At 42.6% G+C, this 25,509-nt stretch overlaps 1 protein-coding gene across 1 annotated transcript in view; it reads right to left on the bottom strand.

Moving 5' to 3' along the window:
- The window catches only part of LOC115467686 (abl interactor 1), a 244,673-nt gene that overhangs the window by 73,902 nt on the left and 145,262 nt on the right, over positions 1-25,509 (bottom strand). The window contains exons 4-6 of the mRNA XM_030199283.1: positions 11,305-11,319; positions 10,405-10,505; positions 1,536-1,676 (exon numbers count right to left, since the gene is read on the bottom strand). Coding sequence (XP_030055143.1) covers positions 1,536-1,676; positions 10,405-10,505; positions 11,305-11,319 — 257 coding nt within the window. The remainder of the gene's footprint in view (positions 1-1,535; positions 1,677-10,404; positions 10,506-11,304; positions 11,320-25,509) is intronic.

Below are 25,509 nucleotides of genomic sequence, written 5' to 3'. Positions count from 1 at the left end.
AGACTGGCCGGCTCGAGCCGGTTTCGGGCGGGAAGACGGTCGCGCATGCGCGGTGCGCGCGGGCGCGCGAGGACTAGCAAAGGACTTTGCTAGGAAGATTCCGATTGGAGGGGCTGCCGAGGACGTCACCCATCAGTGAGAACAAGCAGCCTGCTTGTCCTCGGAGAAGACAAGATTCAATCTGCACAGACATCACATGAAAATAGCCGGTGCCAGTCAGGCCCCCACCCCTGTGGGCCAACACTTTACAAGACCAGAACACTGCACCAAGTGATTTCACAGTAAGAATCCTGAAAGGTAACTTTAAAACAATACAGGAACGTAAGACCTTTGAAGTCAGAATGATTGAATATTTTGACACCCAACAGACAGGACTTAATAAGGATCTGGGTTTTCTAGCCCATTATAAACCATAAAGTTGTATTTCTCTGTTTATCACCCTCCTCTCACCTACCCACATCCATCCTGTTAGAATATCAATGAAATGCTTTGATGTCCCTATGCATACCCCCACCCTCCCACTCTGTCAGACTGTCAAAGTAATGCTTTTATGTTTCTCTTATATATATATACTATCTGCTACCACATTTGCTTATTTCCGATCTGACGAAGAAGGGCAACCTTCGAACGCTAATCAAGAAATGTATTAAGTTATGTCCAATAAAAAAGGTATTTTATTTTCTTTTCCATGTTTTATTTTGTTTGATTTCTATTGATAATCTACTTAAAACAAAGCTTTGTAGCACTATAAACAATACTACAAAACAGAAACCAAATGTTGTTTAACTGAAAAACATCTAATAAAACACACAACCATAGAAAAATGTATGCAGATAAAAACCATATGGCCTATCCAGTCTGCTCATCCATGCCATCTACTCTTCTTCTCACTTCCTTAAGAATCCTAATGTACTTATCCCAAGCTCTCTTGAATTCAGATACTGTTTTCATCTCCACCACTTCCACCAGGAGGCCGTTCCACAAATTCACCAACCTTCCGTGAAATATTTCCTCAGGTTACTTTTTAGTCTATCCCCTTTTCACCTTCATCCTATGCCGCCTCATTCCAGAGCTTCCTTTCAATTGAAAGACTCGTCTGCTGTGCACTTATACAGCATAGGTATTTAAATGTCTATCGTATCTCCCCTCTACCACTTTTCTTCCAAAGTATGCATATTGAGATCTATCTGTTCCCGTATGCTTTATGAAGGCGACCACTGACCATTTTAGTAGCCACCCTCTGGACTAACTCCATCTATTTATATCTGTCTGAGCAGCACTAAAGTCAGTAGGCATGCTTCGGATTCTGATGCTAGTGCTCTCACACGCGCTCAGTTCAGCGACTGAATTGATCAAGTGCAGGAGTGCTGATGTCAGCATGAGGCACTTGGCATCCCCACCAGCAAAAGGTATGCCTCAATGTTGCAGTGGCGGAGGGGTATACATGCTCCTCCCACCCCCCCAAATGCACTTCTGGCTACACTCCTGACCTGTACTAGAAGCTCATCTGTGGTCAAAGACTAGGGGTACTATACCTGTGTGTTCTCGGTCTCTGGTTCACAGATGCTGTTCTTCCAGGGCTATGCTGGCTTCCAAGCCTGGCTGGACTTGTCATGTAATCGTTAGGAACTGTTGGAGGCTTGACAGGCTCCAAGGTTTTATATGGTGTATTCCGTCTAAATAAAAGGGAGAATAAATTAGTTTAATGATCAGATTAAACTGCTTATTACTGTAAGCAAAGTTAATTTTCACCCTCCCCCCAAACTTTTATTAGCAAAATATTTTAATGATGTAAATGGCAAGTAGAAGAAAAGCATTTTAGACAAGTCATGTATTTTAAGAATACACTAAAGAAAAGTTCAATGAATTTCTTAAGATGTGTTCTGTACAAAGCTGACTGAGGTAGTGAAAACCAGGTAATTTACCTACAGTAATTGCTCTCAATAAACAGCAGGATGTAAGTCCGTACAAGTGGGTGATCCCATTGGACACAGCCCAGTGCAGAACAACAGCAGCTATAGCTTAGATCAATTTCTATAAACTTTTACAACTCACCATGCATGTGCATGGGGCCTTCTCAGTTTCTAAACTTTAATTAGAAGACAATTCCAATGGGAGGTGGGAAGGTATATGAGGAATTGAATCTTGCTACAGGTATGTAACTTGGTTGTCTCCTAGTAGAAGCAGCATTGCAAGTCTTAACAAATGGTACTCCCTAGCAAGAGACTGCTTCTAACAAAAAAAACACACAACAACAACAACAGTAAAACATGGAAAAGTCACTGCCAACACGCAGATACCAAAACTGGTTCTGGTGGCAACAAGCCTTTTTCAGTTTCATACCTTTTTTTTTTTTAATTTAAAAAGAAAAGAAAAAAGTAACTTGGAAATTGAACAACCTAGGTTCTAGTAGGGCTTGATCCTCACTCCCAATCCAAGTGCCTCCAACTGATCAGGTTTTCATGATACCCCTAATGAATACGCATAACAGACATCTGAATTCTACTGAAGCAGTAGGTGTGCAAATCTCTCTCATGCATATTCATTAAGCACATATACAAGATGACTAGTTTTTAAACAACCACCAATATATTTCAGTTATCAGTCTAACACTTTATTCCAAAAATATTTGGTTAAAATTTCACATAAATATTAACCACACAATCCTACCAGAAATTAAATCCCCAATAAAATTTCCCACAAAGTCAATGACTGAAGCAGTTGTCCTCATATACTCTGTCCATGTTAAACAGGAAGTCCTTCACCATGAACATACATAGGCAATAATGGTTTTAATTTTCTCAATCCAAGGTCAATACTGATGGAAATGTTGCTTCGCAGCCATCCTTTACTCAGAACACACAAAACATTTGTGAAAAACTTCTCATGAATTAATCTTCAAAGGAAGGAATTCACACTGCTCCAAATCAAGGCATCTTCACACAAATCATTCTATTAATAGCACGTTCTTAATAAGAATCCTTTTGGTCTTGTCACTGGCCGTGTTTCATAGTTACTTCATCAGGAGACCGTACTCGCTCAGCCTCTTCACTCAGTATAGATCCCAACTGGGTCCGAGACCAAAATAATTCTTATTAAAAATGTGGTGTTAACGGAGTGATTTGTGTGAAGATGCCTTGATTTGGAGCAGTGGGAATTCCTTCCTTTTGAAGATTAATTCATGGAAAGATTTAAAAAAATGTTTTGGGTGTTCTGAGTAAAGGATGACTGCGAGGCAACATTTCCATCAATATTGACCTCAGATTGAGAAAAGTAAAACCATTATTGCCTGTCTACGTTCGTGGTGAAAGGCTTCCTGTTTAAAATGGACAGCATTGTATGAGAACAATTGCTTCAATCATTGCCTTTGTGGGAATTTTTATTGGGGATTTAATTTAGGGTAGGAGTATGTGGTTAATATTTATGTGAAAGTTTAACCAAATATTTTTGGAATAAAGTGTTAGACTGATAACTGAAATACAAGTTAGTCACTTTGTATAAGTGTTTAATGATACTAATATATGAGTAGACAGCCCTTTATTGTACGGTAAAATTATGTCTTATCTGATAGCCTACCAGCAGGTGGAGATAGAGAACACTGAAGAGAAAGCAATGACTCTGGACATCTAGCCCCCTATTACTTCAGTATAGGTCACATCCCCAAAGCAGAGGATAAGGAAAAAACAGACAAAAAACCTCCTTACAACAATGCGGCAACAGCCAAACACAGAAATTGGAAATTTAAGGAAAACACTACTCATAAAATCAGATTAAATCTCATCTCTTATTTTCTATTTTTCTTCTTTCTTTTTTTTACCATCTCAGACATCACGCATCCGAAAACTAAGCAAAAAACACACAGCCAAAGCAATAAAGGGCAGGGGTTCTGGATTCATCTGCTGTGACTAAAGGAAAGAAAATCAGGTAAGACAATTTTTACCTTACTTAGTCTCAGCAGCAGATGAATTCATGAACTGGTGGGATGTATCAAAGCAGTACCCTAAATAGGATGGGAAGCCGCTGCTCCCCGAGAGAGCGCAGTTGCCCAAAAATGAGCATCACTATGCGCTGCTACTTCAAACCTGTAATTTTTGACAAAAGAATGCCAAAGAGCCCAAGTGGCTGCCCGACAAATATAGTCCAAAGAAAGAATGCCTGTTTCTGCCCAAGAGGTAGCCTGAACTCGAGTCGAATGAGCATGCAACGCATCAGGAGGAAACCGACCCTTCAAACCAAGAAAATGGCTTCCTTAAGCCAGCAAGCAATAGTTGCTTTGGATGCAGCATAACCCTGTCTGGGACCCGACAAGAGCACAAAAAGATGGTCCGAGCAACGGAATTTATTCGTCATCTGCAGGTACCGGAGAAGAGAGCGACAAACATTCAAAAGCCAAACTACTACTACTATTTAACATTTCTAAAACACTACCAGGGTTGCGCAGCGCTGTACAATTAACAAAGAAGGACAGTCCCTGCTCAAAGGAGCTTACAATCTAAAGGACAAAAAGTGCAGTCAATCAAGATTGAGGCAGTCTAGATTTCCTGGATAGAGGTACAATGGTTAGGTGCCGAAAGCAACATTGAAGAGGTGGGCTTTGAGCAAGGATTTGAAGATAGGTAGGGAGGGGGCTTGGCGTATGGGCTCAGGGAGTTTATTCCAAGCATAGGGTGAGGCGAGGCAGAAAGGGTGGAGTCTGGAAAGAAAATTGTGCCAAATGAGAGAAACGTTCTCTGGAAAACCCAACCTCCAAAAAGAGGGTAGAAAAAGTGACTGATTCAAATGAAAGGCAGAAACGACCTTAGGCAAAAAAAGACGGAACAATCCGCAGAGTAACTCCTGATTCTGAAAACTGAAGAAAGGGTTCCCGGCACGACAGAACCTGAAGTTCAGAAACCCAGCGTGCCGAGGCAATGGCTACCAAAAATACCATCTTCAGTGTAAGATCTTTATTAGAAGCCAAATGCAAAGATTCAAAGGGCGCACCCTGTAACACGCTAAGCACAAAATTCAACTTCCAAGGAGGACATGGACATTGTACCGGAGGTTGAAGGTGAAGAGAAACTTTCAAAAACCGTGCCACATCTGAATGAGCCGCAAAGGAGGAGCCTGACATCTGACCTCGGAAACAAGTTAAGGCCGTGACTTGAACCCGGAGTTATAGACTAAACTGTTGTAGAAAAACCAAAATCTGGGAAACAGACGCGTTAAAGGGGGACAAGCCCACTCCGCACACCACGTCTCAAAAATGAGCCAAACTCTGGAATAAGCTGTTGTAGTGGAACATCTCTGGGTCCGAAGCAAAGTAGCGATGACTGAATCATCATAGCCCTTCTTCCACAGTCTTGCCCTCTCAAGAAACAGGCTGTAAGACCAAAGTGGGAGGAGTCCTCCATCTGCACCGGACCTTGATGAAGAAGTCCGGGCATGACCGGCAGCCGCAGAGGAGGCTCCACTAGTAGTCGAACCAAATCTGCATACCACGGATGGAGTGGCCAGTCTGGAGCTACCAACACTACTGGACCCTGATGAAGTCTGATCTGATGCAGAAGGCGTCAGATTAAAGGCCAAGGAGGGAAGATATAGAGGAGGCCTAACGTTGGCCAGGGCTGTAAGAGTGCCCAGTCTTGCAGAGTCAACCTCTTTTCTTAAGAACTTGAGCATTTTGGCATTCTTCCTGGTCGCTATAAGATCCATTTCTGGTGTGCCCAACTATTGACAGATCAGACGGAATGCTTCTGTCACCAGTTCCCACTCCGCCAAATCTAGGAGGAGATGACAGCTGAGAAAATTGGCTTGAACACTGGCCTGGACTGCAATGTGAGTTGCTGACAGGCAGAGAATATGAGTCTCCGCCCAAAGCAGCAGGCCGGACGCCTCCATGGCCAATGCCACACTATGAGTACCACCCTGACAGTTGATGTAAGCCATCATAGTGGTGTTATCAGAGAGAACTCGAACTGCAAGGGCCAGCATCACCGCTCTCAATTCCAGCCAGTTGATGGGCCACTTCACTTCCATCTCTGAATAATGTCCTTGTGCCACTCGGTGGAGACTATGATCTCCCCACCCCGAGGGGCTGGCATCCATGACTACCATCACCCACTGGGATGCCAGAGGCATTCCCTTCTGAAGATTGGAGGCACACAGTCACCAGACCATGCTGTCCCTCATAAGAGGAAGCCAAAGCAGGCAATGCTAATAATCTTGGGACACTGGAGACCAACGAAGCCACAGAGAGCGCTGGAGCAGACGCATATGAGCCCTCGCCCATGGAACCACCTCCAGGGTGGCCGTCATCAACCCTAGGACCCGAACATAATCCCAGGCTCGAGGACATTAAGACCACAAAAGGGCGTGAACCTGATAAAGCTTGAGTCTCCTGGATTCTGACAAGAACACACATCCCTGAGTCATGTCAAACAGTACCCCCAGATATTCTGAAGACTAGGAGGGGACTAAGTGGCTCTTGGGAAGATTGATCACCCAACCGAGGGACTGGAGGAACAACAAAACTTGAGAGGTGGCCGACCGACTGTTGAGATAAGGATGAACTTTGATCCTCTCTTTTCAGAGGAAAGCTGCAACTACCATCCCGTTGGAAAACATGCGAGGGGCAGTGGATAGTCCAAAGGGCAGAGCACAAAACTGAAAATGTGGGCCTAACACGGCAAACCGTAGATACCTCTGATGAGGAGGCCAAATAAGGATGTGTAAATATGTCTCTTTTGAATCCAAGGCCATGAGAAACTCTCTTTGCTGGACAGACGCTATTACCAACCGCACAGTCTCCATGCGGAAATGGAGCACCCACAGACACTTGTTCACCTTCCTGAGATTGAGAATAGGCCTGAAGGAACCCCCTTTTCAAGGAAATACAAAGTAAATTGAATAGCGCCTGGTGCGCACATCAGCATGCGGTACAGGAACCACTGCCCCGAGATCTAGCAATGTCTGCAACGTGGCTTCTATGGCCACTTTTCTGGCCACAGTGGCACATTGAAATTCGAAAAAGGAGTCTCCGACGGACAATGCAAATTCTAGTCTGTAGCCGTCTCTTATGAGATCCAAGACCAACTGGTTTGACGTAATCTTGGCCCACTCTTTGTAAAAGAGGGTCAGTCGACCCCTTATGGAAACAATAAGAGTGGACCTACGCCCCATCAATGAGTAGAATGTCCTGGATCCTGAGGTATGGCGGCAGCTCCCAATGTCCGCTTGTCAGTCCGAAAGGATGACCTCTGCTGGAATCTAGGATGCTGGAAGGACAAACTAAGACCAGGGCGATATCGTTCAGCATCGCAGAACCAAACTCTCTAAGAACTTGGCTTGCACTAGCCCTGGGCCTGTCTTCCAAAGATGCTGGGATTTGGAGTCTCCCAAATCTTTCACAATCTTTTCATGATCCTCGCCAAAAAGTAACTTTTCCCCAAAAAGAAAGCCTCGTAAGACAATGTTTGAAAGCCATGTCTGCCGACCAGTGGCCCAACCACAACAGTCAGTGAGCCGAAACCGCCAGAGCCATCTGCTTAGCAGATGCCCTGATCAAAACCTAAAGGGCATCAGCTAGATAGGCAAGAGCCGACTCCATTGGAGTACCGGCAACTGAAATAAGAAGCCGAATCCTGGTCCTGTTCCAAACCCTGCTGGAACCAGGAAAGACAGGCTCTGGCTGCATATGGAGGCCTGTAAGGCCAAGGCCGCCACCTCAAAAGAACGTTTAAGAGAAGCTTTGCGATGCCTATCCTGCATGTCTTTAAGAGCAACTCCCCCTTCCACCAGAAGAGTGGTTTTCTTTGTGACTGCAGTAACTAAAGTGTCCACTTTAGGTAAAGAGAAAGGTGTCTAGCATAGAAGCAGACACCGGATAGAGATGTGCCATAGCCCTATCCACTTTCAACCCACTCTCAGGGTTAGACCACTGAGCGGAGATTAACTCTTGAATGGATTCCAGCACTGCAAAGGCCTTAGATGGCTGCCGCGTGCTCGCCATCTTAACATTGATAGAAGATGCAGCTTGTTCCTCTGGGCCAGAAATATTCGCAGCTTCTAAGGCTTCTGAAATCAGAGAGAGTAGCTCATCACAATAAAAAATCCATATCGCCATCGGATCATCCTGCTCACCTTGGAGAAGTTCACCGTCCTCCAGTTCCTCAAGCCTAGAAGGGCGTGCTGAGTCCCCAGATCCCGCCAAAATGAAAGGGGGAGGAGAATGGGGACCCAAAGACCCTCCCCTCAGGTAAAAATGCTAACCTCTTGCGTTTTACAGCAGGGTGTGACCCGAAGTCACCCTAGCAAGGGTCTCTTTGCTCTACAAGGACGATTGAGGAAGGGGAGGGGGCACAGAAGCAAAATCCCCTCATCAAGTAAGCTTGATGTAAGAGCAGGATAAAATCCGTGGAGAAATCCATGCCTGACATGCCAGCGCCAGAAGAATCAAAAAGAGCACCACAAGCCGCCCCTGGGCTGAAGACACCCGCGCCTGCAGAGCTAGAAAGGCAAGAAGGTTCAGAAAAAGAAAAAGGTGCAGGCTCCACAACCGCTTCAGACGCAGCTACCACGTCACATTTGGCCCCTTCTAAAGCACAGGAAGACTCCCCCCACAGGCTCCAAAGACCTCTCAGCCCCGGAGACTACATCGGAGCACTGCACTACACAGGTGTCCGATCTGGAACGGCGTGAAACGCAGCGGGAACGTAAGTACATAAGTATTGCCACACTGGGACAGACCAAAGGTCCATCAAGCCCAGCATACTGTTTCCAACAATGGCCAATCCAGGTCACAAATACTTGGCAAGATCCCTGAAAAGATCAATACATTTTATGCTGCTTATCCCAGAAATAAGCAATGGATTTTCCCCAAGTCAATTTAATAATGATCTATGGACTTTTCCTTTAGAAAGTTGGCCAGACCCTTTTTAAACCCTGCTAAGCTAACCGCCTTTACCACATTCTCTGGCAAAAAATTCCAGAGTTTAATTACACGTTGAGTGAAGAAAGATTTTCGTTGATTTGTAATTTACTACTTTGTACCTTTTATCGCCTGCCCCCTAGTCCTAGTATTTTTGGAAACAGTAAACAAATGATTCACGTCTACCCGTTCCACTCATTATTTTATAGACCTCTATCATATCTCCCCTCAGCCGTCTTTTCTCCAAGCTGAAGAGCCTTAGATGCTTCAGCCCTTCCTCATAGGGAAGTCATCCCATCCCCTTTATCATTTTCGTTGCCCTTCTCTGTACCTTTTTTTAATTCCACTATATCTTTTTTGAGATGCGGCGACCACAATTGAACACAATATTTGAGGTACGGTCGCAACATGGACCGATATAAAGGCATTTTAACGTCCTCACTTTTGTTTTCCATTCTTTTCCTAATAATACCTAACATTCTAATTGCTTTCTTAGCCGCCGCAGCACACTGAGCAGAAGATTTCAACGTATCAACAACAATGACACCGAGATCCCTTTCTTGGTCAGTGACTCCTAATGTGGAAACTTAAATTACGTAGCTATAATTCAAGGTTCCACGTTAGGAGTCACCGACCAATCTCTTAATTACTTCCGCCACCGTAGCGCAGTCCGCCCCGCTGGAACTGCACACTCACCCTACCAACAAGGTGGCAAAAGAAATACTCATTGTGGCTGCAAAGGAGTCCCCGAAGGCGACGGCAGCTCTCAGAGGGAGCCCTAACAGTGCTCCTGCCCCCCACAGCCCAGCAGCCTCTTACCAATAAGAGCAAACAGCTCTTTCTAGAGTTTACTTTTTTTTTTTTGCCGGCTGTAAGCTTGGAAAAGGCTGTCCAGGAAGCCCACAGAGAACAGGGGGAGAGGTTAGCACCATCATCCAGACGTCCCCAAGCTCTACTGGCGGAAGTGCCCAGGAGCCCCCCCCCCAAGAATCCAGGAGCTGAAAGGAATCCATCCACCACCTGCTGGAGATAGAGATATACTGAAGTGATAAGGGGTTGGATGTCCAGACTCACTGCTTTCTCTTCAGTGTTTTCTATCTCCACCTGTAGGTAGGTGGATCCAACCCATGCTGAGGCTAAGGAAATTATGCATATTCATTAGGGATATACTGAAAATGGTCTTGAAACCACAAGACTTCCCAAACCTCCTGCACCTGTGCAGCTCAAGCTTTCAGAGACAAAAGGCAGCAGGGAAGTAGGAAGCATGTTTTCTGCTGTCCCACAACAAAAAAAATATACATATATTTGGGGGCACGACAGCCTGGGCACCAGGGTGCAATTGCTAGGTGCCACAGGAACCTTGCACCTGGGATTTGTCAAGCTCTGATATACATAAACACGCTCATACATACAAGCCAACTTCCAGTAATAGAGAGAGAGAAAGAGAGAGAGAGGGGGGGGCATACAGTACAGAATTCGGAGTCATTTCCCCTTACCCCAAAGTTCCTCGGCCAGACATTGGGGGGCTTGGCGGTTTCTGTGTAGGTGGATTTGTTCTCGACAGTGTTCCAGTTCGTGCAGGCTGGTTACTTCCATGCTGGAAATAAAAACAATTTTCTTAAACATATACATTTATTTGTAAGGTAGGACGACCTAAGCAGTTTTTTGTTATTTTTAACATATGAATGTGTGATAAGAGGATTCCCAGACACCATTATGGAACTCTTGCTCCATCACTAATGGCTAAAAACCAATGAATATTTTCTCCATTTTTTAGTATTTGGAAATAAAAATGAGTCAGGGACAAGAGGGCCTGAGCAACACAATAAACCTAAAGCACGAAGTTCAAAATGTAGACAGCTTGGGCTGCTAACTTCTTAAAATAAAAATGGGATTTTAATAAAATAAAGCTCCCAACTATCAATTTAATATTTGATTAAGACAAGGAAATTTCAGTTAAAGGTATTAGTTTGACTCCTGCATCTATGTAAAATTTTAAGCTTAAATTTTAGCCATGACAATATCAGCATGTGAAAAAGACTGTAGAAATTTCTGCCTCAGCTGAGGTATATAATCTGTCTGGGAAACCTTCAATTAAAATGTAAGCTCACAAGACAACAACTATAAAATGGGTAAAGCAGTACAAGAATGTTAGAAAAATTAATAGATCAATAAATGATCAGATGTCAATATATCACAGATATATTACCACATCTAGAAGAGTGTTGCCCATTTTGACCTAAGTAGCGCAAAAGGATGACTTTCTACATAACCAGAAAAAAGAGCAGGCAGCAATACAGTATGGAAGAACACAAGGGTCAGGGGATTGGATTCTGCAGATCTTTAGATCAATACTTTGGGACATGGTAGGTCAAATGAGAAATAACTCCTCTTACCTTGGCTTTTAGCCACTTAATGTTGGCAAAAAAGGAAGGAAAAAGAAAAGCAGAAATTAATGACAGATCACAAATGTATAGGAGAGATTAAAAATGATAGGCTTAATATTCAGCCAGTGGTGATCAGTGTTTTGCAGACTGCTGCCAGTGTTATATCTAGAAATTCAAAGCTGGACCATGCCCAAGTTCTGGCACTGAATTTCCAGGTATGAGCCAGCGAAAACAGCTGGTTAAGTGCTGAATATCAGCTCTTAACTGGTTAAGTGCCAAGTATCGGCACTTAACTAGCTAAGTCCTGACTCCACTCCAGAACACCCCTGAAACAGCTGGGTGCAACCATGCATTTTCAGCAGCACTATCTGGTCAAGTGCTGCTGAAAATACCTGGTTAGCCCTGGACAAGTGATTTAAACAGCCAGGAGCCTCTCCTGGCCATTTAAATCGTCTTTAATATCGGGCCCGATATTTTTATAATCCATCTCCTTCCTACATATACACACACACATTCAACAAAAAGCTAATCAAGTGTTGAAACCATAAGATAAACCACACATTTACATACTGAAGAAACTTTTGCTCTTCTCATAAGCAGTTTGCAATAGGTCACGACACTCTGAGAACACGTGAACAGTGGAAACTAGGTGGTGTGAAAAACTGATGTGCTGGAAAACTCATACATTTACAGCATCATTTCAGACAGCTCATGAATGTATGAAACTCGATGGGGTAGTGAAAATGTGCCGAAAATGAGACATAATAAACCAGGGCTGCACGTGTTATGTGCCAAGTAAACACACACACATCCCCACCCTCAGAAAAAATACAGAAAAAGGGAAAAACGTGTAGGAGATACACATGGATATCAGCAAAATAATTCAAAGGTATGCTGGCAAATACCGATGGATTGTAAAAAAGGGGAGGAGGAACACGTTGAAAATGGGTCCAAATAAGGAAACACAAGCAAGGCAAGGCCAGGCCAGGCCACACACATGTAGTACCCATCAGCCATGAGGTTCCCTGGCTATGGAAGATGCCTTTAGGGCCTGCATAGAAAAACTTGTAACTGGGTCAGTGGCAACCATACTATAGCAATACTAGCCATACAGCATCTTCCATCCAACCTCCATCAGCATCAATAAAATAGAAATCAGTCATCTAAGCCACTATGTAGTGCCAGCTTTTTCCAGGACTGCATTGGCCAGCCATAAGGCATAGTGCAGAGCCCCTTGAATGTGGTTCAGGCCACACCTACTATTGGACTGCTTCATGTACATGCAAGATGGAGGCCAGGAAAGAACACAGTTTCTTTGGGAAGTGACCTCCTGACACTCAAGAAGTAGAATAAGGAGCGCCGCTTCAGTGAGAGGACGTAGAGGGTCCCACAAGCAGCAGCAAGAAAAGTCTGGAAAGAAATCTAAAAGACCTTAGTAAGGTAAGGACCTACACTGCCCTCAAGCCCCCACACCCAGTCCACCCAAGTAATACCCTGCCAAGCCACACAGCCAATACTAGCAACACGTTGACAACAAATGTACAAAGCTTCAGATCTCGGAGGTCACAGCACAGTGGCAGGATGACCAGTACATATTCACAGTGCACACATGCAGCACTGTGTGGCTGTTATATCACAGACACCCATGGGCACAAAGGTGCCAAGAACACCTAGTGATGGCACCAACCTGTTCCATCTCTGGCTGGCCTGCCCCCACTGTGCAGATCACATTGCTATACTCCCCTCCCTCCACCAAACCAATTACTGTGTTGTGAAAATATGATAGCTTGCTCTGGGGAATCTCTGTCAAATGGTTGTTAACCCCGCCCCATGTGCTGCCAGAAAGCATCTCAGTTATGAGCTGCATGGCTTTGTGACAGGGAGCATCATCCCATACTATTCACAAACCTGGCCCGAGATGCATCTACCAACCTCATATTTCTGTGGGATACCAGAGCTGCTGGTCTGACCCTTGTCCATGGAGATCCTGATATCGTGCTAGGGGAGGCTCTGCGCAGACATCGACAGTTGCACTAGAATAATGCATTTGCCATCTCCTTTCTATCTTACAGAATTTTTAGGATAATCAGAGATGTAGAAGCTCTCAAGGGCCGATTCCAGACCATCTGGAGGACCAAGTCCTTCCTGCTGCTATGTATCTGGTGTCAGCTGCAACAGTGGACAAGTATGTCTCTTTAGAGCACATACCACCACTGCCTACGGCAGCCAACCCAATCCACCAAGGGTCATCGCCCCATGCAGCTGCTCCATTCACATCTTAACTGATATAGTTGGCAGCCGTCACCTTACATTTATTTATTTATTTTTATTTTGCAGCATTTATAGCCCACATTTTCCCACCTATTTGCAGGCTCAATGTGGCTTACAATATAATACAACTACAATCACATTGATGGAATAGAGAATCAGAGTATATATAACAGATAAGGTGCACAGGAATATTATGGCAATCATATTAACGGTGAAGAATTGAAGAATTAGCGCTATTAAGGTTCATACGAAAATTAAATTAAGAAGTGGGTAAGTGGATAACATAATAATATAATGATACTAGTAGAAAAGGCCCATTTAGAAACGCAACGAAACGGGCGCTAGCAAGGGAAATTCCCACCCATCCTCCCTCCCTGCCGAGTTCCATACCCCCTCTCTCCCAACCCCCCTCTGTCCCTCCGTTTCTCCCTCCCTCCCGAGTTGCAGACCTCCTCCCTCCCAGTTCAAGGCCCCCTTCATGCCGCTCCCACCGAGTTGAAACCCCCCCCCCCTTGGCGCGACCCTCTGGACACCACTCTTTCGTCCCGAAAACCTCCCCCGAAGCCTGTGCGTACCTCTGCTGATGGAGGCGAACTTCTCTTCTCGGCTGCGGGGCATTCCTTGTTGAGGGGGTGTGTTGCAATCGGAGGGAGGGGGAGTGTGTAAGTCGTTGGTAGGGGAGCGTGTTTCCCTACTTGTGCCTTTCTGTTGCGTTCCTTTCATTCGCCGAAATTGTTCCGCCCTCGACATCACGTTCGACGCGAGGGCGTGACAGAGCGACATGGTCAGTGGAGAGGCTTCACCACCATGAAGTTACGAACCCTTCACGGAAGTGGGTGGAGCTTGGGGGCTTCATTAGAACTTTGGGGTTGTGAATTATGTCCTGATGGGGCGTGGCTGAGGGCGGGTGTATGAGTGAGAGTGAGTGGTGCTGACAGGTTACAACAGTACAGGGCTTCAGTGTTTCCCTGCCACACAGTGAGCTTCAGAATTGGAAGGTGAGAATTATTTATATAGATCAGGACAAGGTATAATTGTCAGTAATCATCAGTAATTAGGGTGTAAATAAAATAGGCAAAATAAAAGAGTTCCAATATAAAATTGTGTCTGGTGTAGTTTAGGAGTCAGATCGTTATGAGGGATCCATTCTGTACGCTTTTTTGAACAAGTCTTAAGTAGTTTCCGGAAGGTCATCAAGTCACGTGTTTTTCTTATAGTGGTTGATAATTCATTCCATCGTTGTGTACAGATGTATGAAAAGCTAGATGTATGTATTGATTTGTATTTAAGTCCTCTGCAATTGGAATAATGGAGGTTTAAGAAAGTACGTGACGAACTTTGTTGTTTCTCTCTGGTAGATCTATAAGGTCTGACATGTAAGATGGGGCATCTCCATAAATAATTTTATGAACTAAGGTGCATATTTTGAATGCAACTCGATCCTTTAGTGGAAGCCAGTGTAATTTTTCTCTAAGGGGTTTAGCACTATAGTATTTCGCCTTTCCGAATATCAGTCTGGCTGTGGTGTTCTGGGCAGTCTGAAGTTTCTTAATGGTTTGAGCTTTGCATCCCGCATATAAGGAATTGCAGTAATCCAAATGGCTCAATACCAGTGATTGCACTAGTTTGCGGAATGTCTCTCTTGGGAAGAAAGGTTTTATTCTTCTAAGCCTCCACACTGCATAAAACATTTTCTTTATAACATTTTTCACGTGGTTATCTAGACTAAGGTTACGATCGATTGTTACACCTAAGAGTTTCAGGTTGTCCGCAACAGAAAGAGTGTACTCCCTCTCCCAAGCTGCAATCAGGGCCACAAACCACATCACCAAAACATGATAGGATAAACAACTATACAGGGGATGATGTCTGCATCACGCAGCAGCCATGTGCTACCACACGATTAAGTATGTCCCCCATGTGGCATACACTTCACAAAAAGCCAGCCCATATGCAACATCCACTTCTGTATCCAGTCATACATGGCAAATGTGCATTATCTGTACCTAGTATGCTCTGTATACGTGGTTATGCATATGTAATGAGGAGGGGGGAAGAAATGCATTATGCACGGGAGCCCTACGTAGGGAACAGCCCCTCATGCATTTTGGAATCACACTGCAACTGTTGGACATGCATAGATGGCCTCCTCTACTAGTCACTGGGACATAAGCAAACAGTCTGGGAGTCCGACCCAAGTGAACACAGATGTGACAGATGAATTTGCAAGTCCTCAAATCAAACCTGAGCCTTACACATCTAACAGAGGTAATGTTAGTATTTCAAAACCTGAAATGGTGAAGTAGTTGGGCAGCACAGACTACAAGCAAATGTAGTACTGAAGTTCCCGTGGAGACACAGGTCTGATCCCTATGGATGGTGGAGTGGAGAAGGAAGCGGTACAGAAAGGTAGAAGGCAAGAACCAGAGTTACATCTTCAAAGCATGCCTATGAAAAGTGCCATGCACCCTTTCTAAAAGGTTAAACCAAGTTGTCTCCTCCTACTGCCAAGCCAAGGAAGAGGATGACCACACCAGTTTATCCACATCGGAGGAAGATGAGAAGGAATGGGAGAGTCAGGGAGCAAAACATGATGGTATTCTGTGCATTTATTTATTGCATTTGTACCCCACATTTTCCCACCTATTTGCAGGCTCAATGTGGCTTACATAGTACCGTCAAAGGCGTTTGCCCAGTCGGTAGATAACAAATACAAAGTTGTATAGTGATCGTATGAGGTATAAGTGGAGGGTCGGAATGGATGAAGATTGTGTGATGTCCTGTTCGATCATAGTCATGCTGTGTTGGTAAGTGAAGAGGGTTGCATGGGGTCGTGGGGGTAGGCATTTTTAAAGAGGTAGGTTCAAGTGGTCGTGGATTGTTTTCACAGCTTTTGGGAGCCCATTCCATAGTTGTGCACTTATGTAGGAGAAGCCGGCTGTGTAAGTTGTTTTGTATTTCAGTCCTTTGCAATTTGGGTAGTGTAGGTTTAGGTAGGATCTTGATCTGACTTTGTTTATTATTGGTAAGTCTATAAGGTCTGTCATGTATCCTGGGACTACGTCGTACATAATTTTGTGGACTAAGGTGCAGATTTTGAAGATGATCCGTTCTTTGATTGGGAGCCAATGCAACTTTTCTCGGAGGGATTTGGCACTTTCGAAGCGTGTTTTGCTGAATATCAGCCTGGCTGCTGTATTTTGGGCGGTCTGGAGTTTTTTTTTTAGCTTTTTAGTCAAAAAGGCTATAAAAACTAGATGGACCAAATTTTTGTGGTGTCAAGGACTACCACCAGAACAGCGTTTAGTTTGTGTGCTTCTGTTGTCACTGAAAACATATCTAATACAATGCATCACCACAACACATTGAAATATTTTAAGGCTATGTAATATGTTTCAAGAATTTATTACAATTTGAGCTTCCAGTTAGCAGGGATATGACAGCCTTGGTAAGATCCAAAATTGTCACCCCCTGTCAGAGATACCTAAGGAATGTATCGGTATGCCTCGGAGAATGAGAGGTAAACCAGGGAAATCTATCAAAGAGCTGTATGCAGCCACAGCCCAGTTAAAGAACCAGGTGAGTCACACAGACAAGTTGACTGTGGGCTATAAATCTTGGAAAATTTCTATATACCTCGATATGAGCTCAGAGACAATAAATGTAAAGCCTTTCAAAAATAGTGAGATGCCTTGCTATGGGTGGGCTTTCATGTCAGAATTTGGTTTCTCACCCAGTTAACAGTTTCAGATAATGGTCAGAAGAGATTTTTGAAATCACCAAAAGAGGTGGAGGCCCTGGAGCAAGAGTATAGCAACACTTGTACCCACTCGCAGCCACCTAGCAATATGAAGATGATGCTCCCCCCGCACAGGCTGGGAAAGAGCTTGCAAGCAGCATGGTGGATGATATTGGCTAGTCAATTTCACTTGATACTGAATGCAGATAAGATCAAATTTTTATGGTTAAGACAGACTGGTAACTCATGTAGTGATATGCTCTAGATTCAGGTCAAAGAGATTATATTGGAATCATCTCTGAGGGTTTTAGATTCCCACTTCACAAATGTCATTGCAGATTAAAAACATTCATCGAAAGATATTTGCTAAATTGCATCAGTTTCAACACAGGAAAATCTCTCACACGAATGTTTTGGTTGGTTACTCAGGCAGTTATACTGTTGCGGCTTGATTATTGTAATTTGCTTTACCTAGGGTTGTATAAATACATCATTGAAACAACTCTAGTTAAAAAGTGTAGCAAAGCTGATCTTTGGAGCAAGTAAATTTGATAGAGTGACTGATCAATTTACATTAATTCCCTGTTGAAGCACGTTATTTCAAAATTTGTACTTTTGTACTCAGAATTTTGCAGGGTCAAGCACCAAGGTATCCGATTCCACAAATTGATTTACCTTTCAGTAACACATTCCTTGCGTTCAAAAGGGCTCTCTCCTATACCCTTTGGCATGATTTTTAAACTACAAAAAAAAATCCCCAAAAACAGGTTGCCACTTTCGCATTCCAAGCTGCAAATTGTTTGAATACTCCCCTTTTTATTAGATCAAAAACATGTTATTTGAAGTTCAAAAAATTTCTGAAGGCTGTTTTATTTGGTAAGTTTTTAAATTAACAGTCAAATGAAATTTTCTTTTTCTAAGTTGCTAGAAATGGCTAGCTTCTTTTATTGTGATCCGCACCGAGCCTTTCTGGTTTGCAGCAGAATACAGCTATTATTATTGCATATTATATATGGTTCCAGACTCAGAGAGACATGAGGGCGCAACAGTGCCTGCAGTAGAAGTAGTCATTTAGAAGATGACAAGCATGATAGGCAACAAAGAGGTTGTTATAAAGAGAGGATTGTTTCTCTATCCTGAGGTAGCACCGCAAAGTTCCAGATTGTACCCAACTCACATTTAAAAGATCTTTTTTTTTTATATCAACAGTTTTTATTGATGATAATAAACATTGTGAACATAATCCATATATTCAAACACTTCGTAAACATAAGAACAGGTCACAGTTGCGTGTATACATTATAACTGCATCATCAATTTTTCTAACACCCTTTTTCTCCCCCCCCCCCCCCCCCCCGTTAGCATCATCACATTAATCTTCTTACTTCATAGTGTCTAGTCTTTCCCACTGTTCCAATTATAACAATTTTGTTGGTGACACAGAAGAAAGGGGACCCCATTACAGTGGTCAACTTATAGCCATACATAGTAAACTCTTCATGTTAAATATCATACAGTGAACATATGCTTTTTCCTTTATATTCCCACTCCCCCCCTTATCCTCCCTCCCTCTACCCTCCCCTACTGGACCTATTAACAGTTCAAAATCCTGCTTCTCCCCACTGATGTGAGGGTGTCCCAAAAAGGGGACCATGTTTTACAAAATTGGTCTCCCCTTTTTGAAGCCAAGTCTCCCACTCTTTTCTTTTCCAGCATGCAACATTGCATCATAGCTCCTCTCCATTGCGGGACTCCAGGTGGCTCTGGTTGTAACCATAATTTTAAAAGATCTTTTAAAATGTAAAAAAAAAAAAAAAAACCCAAAGCACAAAATGTGTCCTATAACTTGTTAAATTTGACACAAAATAGGCATTACTTTGTTAAATATGCAAGAAAGTGAAGTTACTCACCTAGGTGTTCTCCAAGGACAGAAGGGCATAAGTGGGTGATTCATTGACAGAGCCCAGCACGGATGCTGCTCCGTGTTCCATTTCTTTCCAAAAGCTTTTGGCAGGCCAGACCACGCATTTGCATAAGCCTGCCAGCTTGTCGGACTCATGTGGGACCCGCAGTTGGATAAAAGGCATAGAGAATTCAACTCCTAGAGGAGGTGGGAGAGTATGTGAAAAGATATGTCCTGTTGTCCTCGAAGAACACCTGCTTCAGGTAAGTAAATTTGTTTTTCCTTTTTTCAACTGAGGACAAGCAGAACATGATTTTCTCACATTTGGGAATCCCTAGCTACTAGGCTCACCAAAAACAAGCAGCAACAGGCACAACCAACTATGAATTAATTAATCTAGAACCTAAATACAATGGTGTTGTGAGGGTGCATACTGGAACAGAATAAAAAAAAAGGCCTAGGAGAGTGAAGTTGGATTCTAGATGCTGAACAAATTCTGCAGAACTGTGACTACACCGACTGTAATGTCAGGAATCCTGCTCAAAGTAGTAGTGAGATGTGAATGTGTGGACTGAGGACCACGTTGCAGCCTTGCAAGTATAGCTGTATTGAATAGAATATTTTACTATTTGGCTGAACACGAATAACGGTCACTGAGTTTTAACATAAATAATAAAAGAAGCAACATGAAGTTAGGTGTGTGCTTATTCTTACATTGGTCTGTCTATGGAACTCTTGGATGGTTGCTCTTCAAAAAATGTCTTATGCTTTTCAAAAATTCTTGACGACCCTATTTCAGCATTATTATAGTTAGTGAAGGACTACAAGATTATTTTACAGAATTTTGTTAGATTGTTAATCTGGAACTATTTTATTTTTATTAGAATTTAGTAATATATTTTAGTTATGAATCTATAATTGATATTTGTATTGCGTATTTTAATTATTGTAACCCACTTAGGCACTGATGTATTTAGTGGTATATCAAATTATTAAATCTAATCCCTTCTTCCCTGACTCCATTTTAGTTCCTCCCCCACACCTGCTCAACTGCAGTTATGCTGCACACTTATACTTTTTTTTTAAACATTAAAACTGCTGCACTGACTCTCACTGTCTGCTCTCTCCAGTGCTTTTTTTGTAGGAAAAAAGGTTCCAGTACTCATTATAGGTGGGGTCACGACATATGGCTCCACCCCTATTATAGCCACACCCACATTAGCCACACCCCTTATAATTTCTGTAAGCTGTTACAGTTTCAGTATACCCAGTGCAAAATAAGACAGCAGATGTAAATTCTGAAATTGGACATATTCCAAACACTAAAATAAAAATAAAATGATTTTTGCCAACTTTGTTGTCTTGTGACTTTCTTTTTCTATTCTATTGGTCCCAGTCTCTGATTCTGCTGCTATCAGCTCTCTTAACACCGTTTCCAGGGCTTCCTTTCTATTTCTTTCTTTACTTTCCTCCTTTCTTCTTCATTTCTTGCCCTACATCCATAAGTAAAAGCTGGGTCCTCCTCCATGGAATTGTCTGGAGGAGGTACAACCTGGATCCAGCTTTTGCCTATTTTCTCCATCCATGTGCAGTTTTTCTCCTCTCTTCCCTTTCCCTCATCTCCATCCATGTGCATCTTCTTTTTTCTTTCCTCCCCTCCATCCACGTCCAGCACTTCTCCTCTCTCCCCTGCCCTCCCCTCCCATGTCCAGCAATTCTCCTGGCTTCCTTTCCCTCTCCTCTCATCCATGTCAAATGATTCTCCTCTCTCCCCTGCCTTCTCCTTCCATCCATATCCAGTGAATCTCTCTTCCCTGACCTCCCCTCCCATCCATGTCCAGCGATTCTTCTCTGCCCCCTGTCCTCCCCTGCCATCCATGTCCAGCAATTCTTCTCTGCCCCCTGTCCTCCCCTGCCATCCATGTCCAGCAATTCTTCTCTGCCCCGTCCTCCCCTGCCATCCATGTCCAGTGATTATCCTCTCTCCCCTGCCCTCCCCTTTGAAGGTATCCGGAGCAGTTGCAGTGGAAAGTGAAAGATTGAGGATGTGACATTATGAGCCGTGACATGACCCTCCAAAGTCAACACAGCCTGGGCGTAAGCGAAGGAAAAGCAATCTGCTAGCCATTTTGATATGGTGCATTTCCCGATGGCAACCTCCATCCTGTTGGGATCAAAACAGACAAAAAGCTGGGTGGACTGTCTGAAGGGCATCATCTGCTCAATGTAAAAGGCAAACACTCTCTTGTAGTCCAAGGTATGCAAGCTGCTTTCACCAGGATGGACATGAGGATGGGGAAAGAATGCTGGCAAGACAATCGACTGGTTCAGATGGAACTCTGATACCACCTTCGGCAGGAACGTAGGGTGCGTGCTGAGGACTACTCTGTTGTGATGAAACTTAGTATAAGGTGCATCCACTACTAAGGCCTGAAGCTCAACGACCCCGCGAGATGAAGTAACAGCCACCAAGAAAATGACCTTCCAGTACAAGTACTTTAGATGGCAGGAATTCAGTGGATCAAAAAGAGCTTTCATCAGCTGGGTGAGTATGACATTGAGATCCCATGATATTGGCGGAGGTCTATCAAGCCCAATATCCTGTTTCCAACAGTGGCCAATCCAGGTCACAAGTACCTGGCAAAATCCCAAGTAAAACAGATTTTATGCTGCTCATCCTAGAAATAAAGCAGCAGATGTTTCCCAAGTTCACCTTAATAATGGCTTATGGACTTTTTTTTTTTAGGAAAAATTGTCCACTTCATCTTTAAACCTTGCTAAGCTAACTGCTTTTACCATATTCTCTGGCAATGAATTACAGATTTTAATTACAAGTTGAGTGAAGAAATATTTTCTCCAATTTGTTTTAAATTTACTACTTAGTAGTTTCATTGCTTGTCCATTGTCATCATATTTTTAGAAAGAGTAAAACAGCGATTCACACCTATCCATTCCATTCCACTCAGTATTTTACAGATCTCTATCATATCTCCCCCAGACTGAAGAGCTCTAGCCTTTTTAGCCTTTTCTCATAGGGAAATCATCACTTTATCATTTTCACTGACCTTCTCTGTACCTTTTCTAATTCTGCTATATCTGAGGTATGGTGACCAGAACTGCACACGATATTTGAAGTGTGGTAACATCATGGAGCAATATAAAAGTATTATAATATTCAGATTTGTTCTCCATTCCTTTTCTAATATTTCCTAACATTCTATTTGCTTTCTTAGCTGCTGCTGCACACTGAACAGAGGGTTTCAACATACTAGTGTAATTAGAGAAATTTTGACTTCAAACTCCCATCAATAAACCAGGGACATCTTTTGCATAGGTCATTCTCAGTGCCACAGCACTCTTGCTATTCCTAGCTTCATGCAAGGCCAGTGAACAGACTCTGGTTGTGCTGAAGTTGCTTTAGAGGACACAACCAGTGCTATATAAAACCCTGGTGTGGGAAGAACTCTATTCAGGGTGAGCTTGAACAGTGTTCAAATTAAAGAGAAGAGGTTTGGAGGGAGATGAGAAAGTGAGACTGGGGAGTGATAAAAATAAATAGTAGTGATTGTTTAAAATCTGTTAAGTGTTCTGGCTGGGTTAAAGTTTCTTTTGAGCATGCACACAGGGAAGTGTGCATAATTATCTGGTGACCTAAAGACAGCTACAGCTAAAAGTCATTTGACAGGCTAATGGCTCAAGCAGTAGGTTCAAAGAGGAAGTTTAGGCGAGAGGATGTTGAAAAAAGAAAAAAAAGGCAAAGAAAAACAGGAGTTTGTGTGGGTGCTGAAAAATACTGATTCCTGAATAAAACAAACTTTCTCCTTGTATAGGAAGGATTAGAGCCTGATGAATTTTGGTTTCTGTTTCAGCACTGAAACCAACCCAAAATCCAGGTTTAGGTTTCAGCTGAAAAAAATGTGGGTACAACCAAAACGTTTTATATTATTATTACATATATTATATACAGGTACTATGAGGAATGATAAAAATATATACGTTTCCACATATGTACTTTTGATCATCTTATGCCAGAATTTTGTATTTCTGGTACCGTTTTTCAAAGAAAGTGAGAAACTTTTTTTCATTAAGCCAATTTATTTATTTGTTACATTTTTTACCCCACATTTTCTCACCTAGGCTCAATGTGGCTTACAAAGTATCATAGTGGCGATTGCCATTACGGTTGATAGCAAATACAGGTTGTGTTATGGTCACAGGTAGAAGTGTTTCAGGCATCATGGGGTCAAGGATAATAAATTGTCCAGTACGATCATAGATTATCTTGTGTTGCTGGGTGTGGGGATTTATGTTGGCTCAGTGGGGTAAGCTTTTTTGAAGAGGTGGGTTTTGAATGACTTCCTGAAATTTAGGTGGTCATGTATTGTTTTCACTGCATGATAAATGGATCCCTGAAGCAGGTATGGTTCTCTCCTTAACAGTGGCCAATGGATTGATTCCATAGCTTAATGTCTGTTTTTGAGCCTTTCAGCACAGGTTTGGTTCAAAGATTATGACTGTACTTTATAAAAAGAGACTGCTTTTTGAAATGATTGTTACTAGATGCATAAGAAAGATTTTTTTAAAAGTTATAAACACTGAGTATATGACTAAAAATCATATGCTTTATGAGACTACAGGATCTTTATGTATATATGGAGTCTTCAAAAACACTGAGAACAAAGTTTATGACTCACTGCTTTATAAGATACAGCATAGTTTTGTTTGTGGAAATGGTAACTTTTGCATACTGGGAATAAATTAAGAGGTAAAGTAGGAAACAGATCTACTCTGTTCCACCTTAACAACTAGAAATAACTGTCGGTGTAATGGAATCAGACTCCTGGCCCCTCTTAAAAACTTACAGAAAGGAAAGGATTGTAGAAAAGCTCAACCCAAGTGTGTCTCAAATTTGAGAGAACAGAATTATAAATACTATTTACGAGTCAGCTTCCAGGTTGTGGAATTTAACTCATTAATATGGACTAAAAACAATTAAAATGTTTAGTCAGTCTTAATATTTAGTCAGAAATAAATTGTTTATTAATTGTGTGGGAAAACTCTCCTGCAGTGAAATGAACAGCTGCATTCAACCTTTTGAATACTGTTCCTCAATCTGCCTGTTTACTTGGGCATATCTAACAAAATCTTCCAAATACAAGATTCCTTTTGCATTCAACTCCTTTTTTTCCAAATTTATACTTCACAAAGTTTAATTACAAAACAGAATTCCCAAACCTGCAGAATTTCATTTTGCAAGCTTCAAATAAGTAAAATGTGTCTAGCCCAAGGTGATTTTAATATGCCAAATGTTGATTGGGGTATCCCTATTGCGGGGTTGTACAGAAGCAGGAAGATCCTACATTCTCTATAGGGGGAACTATTCCAGCAGTTGGTAATTGAACCAGTACGGGATGAGGCCATACTGGACTCGGTGCTTACTAATGGAGAGAGTGTTTCTGATGTGATAATAGGTGATTATCCAGAATCCAGTGATCACCAGATGGTGTGGCTTATTATGTGATAATAGGTGATTATTCAGAATCCAGTGATCACCAGATGGTGTGGCTTAATATTAAGAAAGGTCTGGAGAGGGTTCATTCAAAAATGAAGGTTCTAGACTTCAAAAAACTAACTTTGTTTAGATGGGGGATTACCTCAAGGTATTGTCTGAATGGGAACACCTGGAAGAAGCTGAAAAGCAGTGGGCTAAACTTAAAGGAGCTATTGTCAGGGCAACTAACCTTTTTGCAAGGAAAGTAAATAAAAGGAAAAGGAGGCCGCTTTGGTTCTCAAAAGTAGCAGCTGAAAAAGTAAGGAAAAAGAGGACAGCCTTTATAAACTACAAGAGATTGCAAAAAGGAGAAGACAGGTTACAGTATCTGGAAAAGCTAAGAAGCTGGTAGAGTAGTCAGGAAAGCAAAGATGCAAATGGGGAAAAAATAGCCAATATGGTAAAATGGAGGGACATGACATAAGAACATCATCGTTGCTATACTGGGACAGACTGAAGGTCCATCAAGACCACCATCCTGCTTCCAACAGTGGCCAATCCAGGTTACAAGTGCCTGGCATGATCCCAAAACAGTACATTTTATACTGCTCATCCTAGAATAAAGAACTGGTTTTTCCCCAAGTCATTCTTAATGACGACTTATGGACGTTTATCCAAACCTTTTTAAAACCCCGCTAAGCTAACTGATTTTACCACATTCTCTGGCAACGAATTCCAGAGTTTAATTAATCAATAGAAATCAAACATGAAAAAGAAAATAAGGCGATACCTTTTTTATTGGACATAACC

The sequence above is a fragment of the Microcaecilia unicolor genome, chromosome 1 (assembly GCF_901765095.1).
Source record: "Microcaecilia unicolor chromosome 1, aMicUni1.1, whole genome shotgun sequence".
In the NCBI taxonomy this organism is placed as follows: domain Eukaryota; kingdom Metazoa; phylum Chordata; class Amphibia; order Gymnophiona; family Siphonopidae; genus Microcaecilia; species Microcaecilia unicolor.
The sequence above is the reverse complement of the archived record's forward strand: the minus strand, read 5'-3'. Positions and strand labels throughout refer to the sequence as shown.